The sequence below is a fragment of the Ornithodoros turicata genome, chromosome 1, assembly GCF_037126465.1.
Source record: "Ornithodoros turicata isolate Travis chromosome 1, ASM3712646v1, whole genome shotgun sequence".
In the NCBI taxonomy this organism is placed as follows: Eukaryota; Metazoa; Arthropoda; class Arachnida; order Ixodida; family Argasidae; genus Ornithodoros; species Ornithodoros turicata.
The window spans coordinates 39479011-39490637 of record NC_088201.1 but is presented as its reverse complement, the minus strand read 5'-3'; the positions used below and the strand labels follow the sequence as shown (position 1 = coordinate 39490637).

The 11627-nt window shown below is 47.7% G+C and overlaps 1 protein-coding gene across 8 annotated transcripts in view; it reads right to left on the bottom strand.

Annotated features, from left to right (window-relative positions):
- The window catches only part of LOC135378039 (zinc finger homeobox protein 4-like), a 253994-nt gene that overhangs the window by 60299 nt on the left and 182068 nt on the right, over positions 1–11627 (bottom strand). For all 8 annotated transcript variants that reach the window (XM_064610870.1, XM_064610877.1, XM_064610874.1 and 5 more), the window contains one exon: positions 8196–11116. In XM_064610870.1, coding sequence (XP_064466940.1) covers positions 8196–11085 — 2890 coding nt within the window. In that variant the 5' untranslated portion in view covers positions 11086–11116. The remainder of the gene's footprint in view (positions 1–8195; positions 11117–11627) is intronic.

Sequence of the window (11627 nt, the reverse complement as noted above, 5' to 3'; positions counted from 1 at the left end):
CGTGTTCAACTTAAGAAGGAGAAGAAATCTATTCCGTCGGCTCTCAAAATATTACTGCGCCGCACATAGGATAGCTGGACACAGAGAGGTAACGCTCCCTCCTGCGCCAGATAATGTAATCCATCATACCCACTCTGCTTCCGTATTGGCTGTTAAGACTGGCCGCATAGCACTACGCTGTGGTAGAAAATGTGCTCCCCCACTGATGGCGCATGGTGGCGCTGCAGTATTTCTCCTGGCGCGCTATTGCATCTCCTCATCGCCAACGGCGTATGTATTGACGGACTAGATTTCTTTTCCTTCTGAAGTTGAACACGACTACAGTCTGACTAACCTTTCCCTTTCGCTTCTTCTTTTTTCTTTTCTTCGAATAACCGTATACTTCCCACTAAGCGAGCCAAAGTCATAGTCGAAGCGCTGATCTGCCGATAATATTGGCTCATAATTGAACACCGAATGTGACAGCGTCCATACATGTTTAACACGATGCACTCACAGACTTTAAAATTTCATGTCAGGTTGCCACATTGTGACATATTAATCACAATTTACAATGCATCATTAATGAAGCCTAGGGATTGTGAAGATTGAGGACAGTTGACACAACTGTAATACAGACTCTGACCACTTTGAGAACGTATCCAGGGGTTCTAAGAAGGTTAACCTAACCAGGTCAACCACGATTCGCTGTCAGTGCTGTTTTACTATACAGGGTGTTCCAAGAGAGGATGTCACTAAATTCCTAAAAATAGGTTTTACTCCAAAAAATTATAGAATACTTGGAATACACTCATACAGACTTTTGCCACAGATTGAGGCCGTTTGCATTCGTGTCACGTGTTAATTAATTAATCTAATTTGCATAAATAAACCCGAAAAATTGCCAAGCAAAGGCAGCATTTTTCTTCCCAAGTTCGGAAGCCTATGACCGTCACACACAATTCCAATCAAACTCACGTGTTTTTTCACAAGATTTCTATAAAAATTTGACAGCCGAAAATCCGTCGCTGGGCGAAGTATGCTCGGTGAAATTTGCGTTTGCGGAATTCTTGGCTCCGCCTTTATCGCGGCGAGGTGGAAGGAGCGATACAGTTTTATTCCGATCGAAGGCCGTGTCGCACAACCCGGCAATAGGGAGTTTTAGCGAGTCGTGGGGAGCGCAGTTTCGTACGAACGACCCACTCGCGCTGAGTCGTTTCGTTGTATTCGGCGAGCACGACCGATTGACATTGCGAAACAAGATGGCGCCTGTTTGCAGTAGCGGAGTTGCAGTGGGACTGCCAGATGTTTACTGTTGCCGTTGGTGTATATTCTCTGCGGTAAGTTGTCGGACGTAACGACGTATTCAGTAGAGCATTTCACATGCATCAGTGACCAGTTGTGGCGCCAGAACATGTGCTCCGTTTGAGAAAGTTGGTGTGTATATGCAAAGTGCTCATCCCTGTGTCGTTCTCTGTTTGGTCTAATTATCGAGAGAAGCTCGCACACGGGTGATTATCCCTTTTCAAAGCGAAACTGCCTCCTACATCCTCCTGATTCATCAACGTGAGATGGAGTCTCTCAACTGTGCTGGCGTCTGCTTGACAGCACTTTGACAACATGGTGACCGACGTAGTTCGTCTCAACGACAGCCTTCCGCAAAGGGAAAGACTGAAGTACACTGCGATATGTCATATTTACTACAAGAAAACATGTGAATGATCCACCACGATCCAGATGCTGTTCAAACCCATCTGGAATACATTTGGGGATGAACGATTCTTCCGATTTGCTAAAAGTCTCTGTAGTTCGCTTCCCATAAGCTTTTCGAATCGGCAGGATCGGTCGTTTGGTTCGGGCACAAACGACTCCCTATAACTCCCTAATTGGCTGGCGACAGACGATAGACACGTTGATAAGGACGAAAGGTGTGATTGTGGCGTGATTTATTTGGACGGAGCCAACAGTTTCGCAAACGTAAATATGAGCGAGCGCGCTTCGCCCAGCGACTGAGTTTCGGCTGTCAAAGTTTTGTCGAAATTTGTGACCAACCCCGTGATTTCGATCGGAATAGTGTGTTATGGCCAGAGGCTTCCGAATTCAGGAAGAAAAATGCTGCCTTTGCTTGGCAATTTTTCGAGTTTAGTTATGGAAATCAGCTTAGCTTAGTTAATGCGTGACACGAATGCAAACGGCCTCAATCTGTGGGAAAAGTCTGTATCAGTGTATTCCAAGTAGTTTTCTAATTTTTTGAAGTAAAACCTATTTTTAGAAATTTAGTGACATCCTCTAGTGGAACACCATGGATATATGGAGGATGATGTTTTTTTTGTTTTGTTTTTTCTGCATTTAGCACGTAGCCTACTATCTTACAACATCAAACATGAATCGGCGCACGATAGGGTCCGTTACGAATTAATCGATTACCATCCTAAACCACGCAGGTCACGTGCGCTTGCATTGGATATTCGCCCCACTCCTCTGTTTAATTTCTCACAAACGTTAGTTCTAGAAGGCGAATATTGTTGAAAGGTTCGAAAGTTCAAGAATATGGTAAAACAGAGATTAGGAAACAGAGCTTTCTTGACTCGTAACGAGCGGGCTTAACCTTAACCGAATGCCACCACCCCATTTGCGGACGACCACTTCACTCTGATTGGGGCTCTTTAGCACAGACCAGCGAAGTGATGACTTGTTTTAGAGGCAGCGCGAACAGTGTGTCTCGCCGAGACATCAGTGTACCACGGTGTTAGGCAGCGTTCACACGGGGCAACTTTTTCCTGCAACTCGAAGCAACTCGAACCAACGTCTTATGAGCAATTTCGAGAACACGTTCACACGTAGCAACTCGGTAGCTCCACCCACAAGCCACCTTACGGCAACCGGAGAATGTGGGTTCGAATCCCACTGATGCTGTCTTATCTTTAGCTGCTGTCTATCAAGTCTTAGTCTGTTTTTTACGCCAAAAGATCATCATTCTCTTCAAAAACGGCTATTGGTACGTTTGTGTGGCGTTAGTAAAGAAAAAGTTATTTCTCAGGTGCACCAGCAGGATTTGAACCCATGAACCTAGAAGGAAATCGCATCACGCCATCGGGAGTCACGTGGCAATGCTTCCCTCGCTGATTGGCCGGTGCACCAGCAACTTCCCAAGTTTTCGGTCGGGGAGCGATTCCGAGCAACTCGAGTTGCTGGAGGATGCCGGTGTCGGCCGACTGCCAGCAACTCGATAATTGCTCGTTGCTGGAAAAGGTTGCCCTGTGTGAACGCTGCCTTAGCAACACCTGTGTCGACACTGTTCGTGCCGACCCTGAAGCATGTCACTTCCCTAAACTCTGCTGAAGAGCTCCAATTTAGCCGAAACAGCCGTCCGCAGCTGGGATGGTGACATGCTTCATAAGCACATACATAGGCTACATGAAACCATTGAGCTTAAGGCTTATTATGAGATGTCTTTATTTATTTTTTAAGTACTATGTATCTATCCAACTATGCATTCACACCATGGCCGTCCGCAACTGAAAGTGTCATGCTCGATACGTAGACAGTCGCGCACAGAATTTCGGATATCGAGCCGGTAGAGCGCTCCATTACGAAATGCCGAAATGGAGATAGCCACGTGAGGGCTATTCGGGACAGCTAGACTCTATGAAATGTAAGAATTCGTGCCGTCGTCCGAGTTCTTACATCACAGACAGATGACTTACTTTTCTTACAGATAAACAAGCCAGTTCTCCTTATTCTCATAGCTGCACAATGGATACGTAGAGATAAAGTTTTGGACAGATAATACTCTTAAAACTTGTGAGTCATGACTTATCAGGCCTGTTTGTATTTCTAATATTAGGCAGCCTAGTACAGTGTATCATAGGTACTTTGGTAGATCTTTCGTCCTTCAGTAAACTTCTCAATCATTTGCGTTTTTGTTCCCTAGTCTCGGGGGGGTTTCGTCATGGATATATGCCACCAGCTCGCTTGATTTTTATCTATTTTATCATTACAAACGTACAGGTCTGAAGAAAAGTTTACGAAACACGGGAACGGCGGCATTTCTGCGCGGTGCGACACCCTGGCGGCAGACGGAGGCGGGCGTATGCAGTTGAGAAGGGGATGGACGAGTGCGCGTGTAGCGACTCACCGCGGTGGTTTCGGTGTCGCTGTAGTTCGAGAACCATCATAACGGCTTTCTCCCCTCATTGTGTTCCTTTTCCTCTTTATTGTGGTTAAGAGCACACACTCAGTTTTCACTTCCATGGCATGTCTGCACGTTATCAACACTTGCTATCACCACGATAGCCGGGAGCACCCGACCGTCTCAACCTTCCAGCTCACATGCCATGACTGAGAAACTGTCTAGTGTAATAGACACGCTGGCACACTCGAGCGAGGCCGAAACCATCGTAGGGCGTCGCTACCAGCGCACTCGTCCACCCATCTGAAGGAGTGCGCGCTCCTGCTTCCGTCTGCCGCAAGAGTGTCGCACCGCAGAAACGCTTTCCTATGTTCCAAGGGTAATTGAACAAGCATTGCAGTGGGTTGTGTCACTGCAATCGTGCTTTTCTAAGGTTGTGTTCGTTTATTGAACTCGATCAACTCGAGAGTCGAGAGAGTCGCCTCTTGGTAGACGAAAATACAACGACGCGGCTCTCATGACATCATCCCCGCGGCAGTGACTCCCGTTCTAAAATTCGAGGATCCAACACCAGAGATGTTCGAGAGTAGACTCCCAGCGACTCTCCTCTCGATGCGGGTCGCTGGAGTCGGTGGCGTACGGTGACTCTTATGCGTCACGACTCCGACTCGCGGGTCGCGCGAGTTGAATTAAATGTACTGTAAAGAAGCAGCAGGCAAGCTGTTAATATTGGCAGCGGCATTTGCAAGCTTATTCCGAAAGAAACCTACACTGCAAATTTTATGCGCCACAGAAAACTATAAATATTTTTTTAATCACGACTGAAATTGCGGTGAAAAGACGCGGGGCGACGTCTGCTGGGAAACAATCGCCTATTCGTCGAGCAACAGTGTTACATGTCCCCAACCTTCTATCTGCTAAGTCATGGGCTAAGTAGCCGGCTTCGTGAACTTTCTTTGAAAAGTTTGTTCAAACGAGATAGTTCCTGACATATATTCTCTCAATATGCGAGAACATTGGTACCTCGTGGAAACATGTAATAAACTGTCAGCAGAAGCACCATGCGAGTCACCTACGCAAAAATGCACCACGTCCGGCAAGCCGACGTGGGGAAGGTAGCGGTCCACAGATGTCGCTGTACGCTCCCATTGCTATAATTAAATAACAATAATTAAAAACAGGGGTCTATGGGCTTATAGCAGGTACGAAGTAATCCACATGATTTGGAAGGGGGTGATGGTACCAGGGTTGACATTTGGAAACGCAGTGCTTTGCCCAAATCCGGGAATACAGTCCTTTTTGGAAACACGCCAGAGGGGAGTAGGGAGACTGGCACTAGGCGCACATGGAAATACACAGAACGACGGGGTCATGAGAGATATGGGGTGGTCCTCCTTTGAGGACCGGGAGGCAAAAAGTAAGATCAGGTACGAGGCGCGTCTCAGGAAATTAGACGAAAAGATGTGGTCTAGGAAGGTTCTGTCATATATTTACCTAAACAACGTAGACTCGAAATGGTGGAAAAGAACTAGGCGTCTGTCTGCTAAATATTTAACTTGGGACGAGGAAAATAAGAAGAAAGCATAAAGACGTAAAGACTAAGGGGATCGGAAACTAGACCGTGGACAAGTAAAATGCAGGCGAAACCGTCACTTGAGGTGTAGAGGGAATACAAAAGGGAAATACGGTCAGAGGGAATTTTCGACAACTCTAGAGCAATTAAGCGCGCTGATGTTTGAAGAAAGGACAGGGATGTTACGAACGAAAACTTATGTCGCAAAATATACAGATGTCTCAGATAAAACATGCGGTATATGTGGACAAGAAGAGGAGATTGCGGAGCACGCCATATTGGCATGCAAAGGTATTCCGCCGAAGCAGGGTGATGTGACCTTATGGGAAGCACTGGGTTTCCGAAACGATAGGGGCGAAGTTAACTTCGAAACAGTACAAAATACAAAGGACCGGCTAAATGATTTGTGGCATAGGAATAATGTAATTGTTTCCAATGCAAACACCGGCAGTGTGAACAGTTCTGATCATCTGAAGCAAATTCAATCTCAGTAATGTCGCAATTCTAGGCTAGGTGTCGCAAGCCACCGCCAAAGTATTCCAAAAGCCACAGTATTCATCCATCCATCGTTATTGGCATGTTTATGTCCGCCGCCCTACATGGCGGGAACTGCGGTGTTCGTGTGGGGTCTTAGACACAGGGTTGCCCGTAATATTAAGTCTGAATTTTCTAAAAAAAACTACGAGGTGGATTTGAACGAAATTTGTGGCATTTCTATACCGAGCACCCAGGCTGTCAAATGAGCCAGTAGTATAAAAGTGTATGCCTGCTGCTTTACAGTACCTTTAAGTGACCACGTTGACGAAACGTGTTGCCCACATGCAGGGTGTTTTTTTTTTTTATTCGTTACAGAATTTTTATTTAAAAAAAACTAGCAGAGCAAAATAGATGCCGTTTTTGCAGTTGAGTTATAGGTCAGGCGAACATTCTCTCGATGAAAGTATGTAACTACAAGATCACTAATTACCTAAAATTCATTAATTAACTCTTTAATAACGGGATTTCGCGCAAAAGCGATGTAGCACAACGGGAGATATTCCTTGTCGAAAGCAATTCCATGTTTAAAAAACCCTTAAACGCGCACGTGTGTTGAAATATCCATCGCTGAATTTCGCTATGCAAATGAGCTGAAACAAGAACTACCCGCGTTTCGAGCGAAGAAATGAAGCGACCTTCGCCTTATCTGGGTCGGAGAGCGGTCTATCTCGCCAATAGATTAGGTCCTACACCAATCAGCTGCATCGCTCCAAAGCACGTGGCCCTCTCACGTGGATTGCCTGTCGCTGTTTCTGCGCTCGAAAAATGTGTAGTTCTTGTTTCGGCGCATTTGCATAGCGAAATTCAGCGATGGATATTTCAACACACGTGCGCGTTTAAGGGTTTTTTAAACATGGAAACGGCTTTCAACGAGGAATATCTCCCGTTCTGTTATCTCGCTTTTGCGCGAAATCCCCTAATTAAAGAGTTAATTAATGAATTTTATGCAATTAGCGATCTTGTAGTTACATCCTTTCTTCGAGAGAATGTTCGCCTGGCCATATAACTCAAATGCAAAAACGGCATATATTTTGCTCTGCTAGTTTTTTAAGTAAAAATTCTGTACGAATAATAAAAAAAGACACCCCTATGATCGACTCAGAATTATTTGCGTAAATGTGATAATATAAAAAGAAAGAAAGGAAACGATTTAGAAGTCAATGTGAATGTTGTATCAACTTCACGTGTCTCCAGTTCACGGAGCGCGCCCGCTGTTTCTCAAACGTAACTACTATTTACAGCTAAATGACGGCTAACTCGAAGGATCGTACTGCATTACCTTTTACGAGCAAATCGAATGCGCCAAGTTCGAGTACGCGGTTACTGATCTACGCTCCTTTACACAAGCTCACGAACACTGTTGAGGCTTACACGATTCTTACTACTACCGCCACGTACTGACAGGGATTCCTTTGTTCCTTTATTAGATTTTCACAAAAGAGGAGCGCTCCAGGAATATCCGGAAATATATGTCTCTGTTGTAAAATTATCCCAGGCGAGTCTTACGAATACCCAAGCACTCTGTACACACAAAGTAACCTAAGGCAAGCTTTGTATATGCAGCGAGTAGCGTGTAGCACACTGTAACGCAGAGCAGCACTCATAACGAATGCGTCCTCTTTAAATTAGTTTAATAACAGTGAGTTCTTTAACGTTAAAGTAACTTCTACTGACAATCATAACAACACCTTCTCTTAAACAACATTAGCGATTTTGTAGACGCTTGATGTGGACGGTTATAGACGATAACACCCACGACTAAGTACTATGCACATAATGCTTTCAAATCGTTGAAATAATCGACAAGATAGTAATGCGCGAAGGGGGAACAAGGGCAGGAAACACAAAGAAGACAATACAGCGTGCTTCTTGGGGTTTCCTTTAGTGCTTCTCCATCATGAATTGTAGACAACTCGCCCAACATTCTCGACTGAACGAACTCAATGAATTCACCCATTTGGGTGGGACACTCACCGACGTCGACGTCGAAGCTGATATGTTCATTGCCGATGAACTCCTTGATGTGGAATATTTCTTTCCAAGCGTCTCCCGATGTGTCGTCCTTTCGCGTCTGGAGATGCCGCAACGAGTGCGCATGCGCGATGAGCCCGCTACGTGTACGCGAGTGGAAACCACACGCGGTGCATTGGTAGTAGCGAGCGTCCGCTTTGAGCACATTCTCGGCAGCCACCAGGAAAAGGAAAAGGCGCGCACTGAGGTCGTGTCGCGAGCCGGCAGCGTGTAGCTGGAGCTTGTGCACAGAGTTCGTGTAGTAATCACACGCGTTACAGCGTACTTGCACAGGGTTGCTCACGTTGACATACTTAAGCTTCCAGTCATTCCGCGCGCCACCTTCCTTGATGTGGTTCACGTGCTGCAGCCTCTGCAGGTGCTTGTCCGTTTTGCAGTGGAGCTGGAAGTTGGCCCTCAGATTCGTCTTATATGTGCACAGTTTGCAGACGTAGCTGCCAGCCACAGCCATCAGAACCTCGTCTTCGCGTTGTCGCGTACGGTCCTGCTGGAAGTGGGCACCAAGGGCCTCCACCGAGTCCACTGAAAACAAACCGCAGACACAGCATTGAAAGAGCTGCGACGTGTCGTCAATTGGGATATCCAGGCTCAGTGTTGGGTCCGGATGTTCCATGTCCATGGTAGGGGAGCCCAGCGGGGCGCCCTTAGCGCCGGCCGCCGCAGCCGCTGCTAGGGCCTGCTGTTGGTGATGCTGCGAGGCCATCATGAGCAAGGCATGGTTGTAAGCCATGTCCGCGAGCGCAGCCTCCGGTTGCAACTGGCTGTCGCAGGGCAGCAAGAGGCCCGGGTGAAACTGGAACAGCGGATCGAGGGCCTGGGCCTGCTGCAGAGCGCTTAGCTGTTGCATGTGCTTCACGTTCTGTTGCAGGACCATCATGTTGTGCGTGTGCTTCTCGCTTGTCATGTGTATACGCAGGTTGCGAGCCACATTCGTCTCGTAGTTGCACACATCGCACCGCCACGTTGCCTTAGGTTTCGCCGCTGGCCCGGGCTTCTTGACAGCCTCTGGCACTGGTAGGCTCGGAGCCTGAGGTTGTTGTTGCTGCTGCTGCTGCTGCTGGAGGAGCTGCTCTGGAGTGGCCTGCAAATTGCCGTTCTGGAGCTCCTGGATGTTATTGATGTGCTTGTCGGACTGCATATGGATGCTCAGATTGCCCTTGGTGGTCGTCGAATAATTGCAGACCTCGCAGCGGTACGGCTTGTAGCCGCACGTGTACGTTTCGCCGCGCGCCAGGCGCGGGTGGGGTTGGTTCGTTAAACAATAGATACAGTTGAGATCATTCTCGGGGTGTTTCTCTTTCATGTGAATCTCTAGCGTTTCTTGGTATTTGTAGTGCCAGTTACACTTGGGACACTTGAGCGTTTTACACGAATTCCGTGAGTGCATCATTGTCATATGGCCACCTAAAGATCGCGAAGATCCTAGCACAGTGTCACACTTTGGGCACTCCACCCCACACGTTTTCCCGTCTGGGTGCTGCGGGCATCCAACGACGGGTGAAGGACAGGCAGCATTGAGGAACGGAGCCTGGGGACCTGGAAGAAGCTTGGGAGAGACACCGGGAGATGAGCTGCCAGCGCTTGTCGGTCTCTCTGCTGAGGAGGGTGAGGTCCTCAACATTGTATCGTTGTGTGGCTGAGGCGGTAGGGATTCCGACACTGATGTTGGATTCTCCACTACTGCTGCGGCCGCGGCGGCTGCCTTCGCTATCTTCTCAATATTAGCAAGGTCTTCAAGCTCCGGCGCGAGGGTTTCATCTTGCCTGCCTTCTGAAGGGGGTAGTGTAGTAGTAACCTGCTCCTGGGGGCTTGCGCAGGTACTTTGCGTTATCATCGCTGTTTGCATGTCTGAGCCGTTTGTACTGGCACTAAAAGCGTTGCCACCGACAGGAACTTCTGCCGGCGCTAAGGAACTGGAAGATGAGCTGCTCGTGGCAGGGTTCTTGGCTAAAAACTTGCCACCGGCGCTGTTGGCCAACTGAGCGGGTAGGGGTTCGAGAAAGGACAGCAACGGCTCCTTGTCCTTTCCCACCCCCTGAATGATGGCTGAAATGTTCTTCTGGTTCAGCATATGCCGTTCTTCATCGGTGAGAGAAATAGCATGCTCCCCAATACCATGACCGACAAAGGACTTGGTGAACCCGAAGGACAGTTTACAGATGAAACACATGAGAATGGGCTTGATGGGCACAGAAGGATGCTCCAGCACAGGAAGGCTGTTGTTGAAGATATTATTCCAAGACGTCCTCTTCTGCTTATCTTTGCTACTCCCTTCTTCTTCCTCGTGTTCCTCCTCCTCCGCGGCGTTTCGCGTTCGATCTTTTTGGTCTCTCATGGTGAATACACGGTAACTATGCATGACGGGAACCTCAGGAACTTTCTTCTTTTCCTGTAGCAAGCTGTATGCTTGACCATAGAGTGCACTGTACAGAGCTGGGTTTCGCGAAATGTGAAACGCGTTGACAACCTGCGGGATGACCGGTGGCGGTGAGACTCCGGGACCATCCACAATGCTCCCTTCTTGGTGAGGTAGGTCGAGGCTGCAGTCTTCATCACTGACCCCGTCGGAATCGCCACCAGCTGCCGTCTCGATGATGAAGGCGGAACCGTCGGGGTTGTAAACGATTTTGCCCGTAAATGTCTCAACATCGCTCAGTGAGGAGCTTTGATCAGAGACATCGGCAGGGTCGTCTTTGAATTGCTGGCTTGGAGGGCTGCCACCGTCGGCGGACTTGTCACCGCGCTCTGCGGCGGAAGTTGGGCAGTCTTCGGGAGTCATGTCCACTAGAGGCGGTTGCTGGCCCGTATCCATGCTGCGCTGGGAGGCTTCCATGGCTCAGTTACGTCATGGCGACTGAGCAGTTCTGTCAAAGAACAAAACAATATCATTGGACATTGGCAAAAATTCTGCACCGTGCAATTGGTTGCTACTAGCAACTTTTCGCTACCAAGGAGCATTCAACAGATTAGTATTCCTTAACAAATTCTAGGAGTGGGTAGCTATCACCAAGACTGGGATTATAGCAAAGTAATTACTATTCGGATTGCTTGCTTTGCACATACCAGCCGCTTTTCCACTAACATTGTATTGTTCGTTCCACCTTTCAATTTTGTATGGAAAATAACTATATGCTGTTATAGTCTTGGGGAGTGTGATCACTCCTACATTTGGAAAAACAGGTCATTTGTTATAGCACAAGTGATGTGTACCACGGAGTGACGTTCGAATGCCTCGCCGATCTAAACCCTAAACCTGCACGGAAGAAGACTGCCGTCGGCAATGGGCATACGCTGGTGACAAACCACAGATAGACGTTTCGACACTATCACAAATACGTCAACTAAAGCGGAAACCAGCAAGGCGATCGAAAAGCC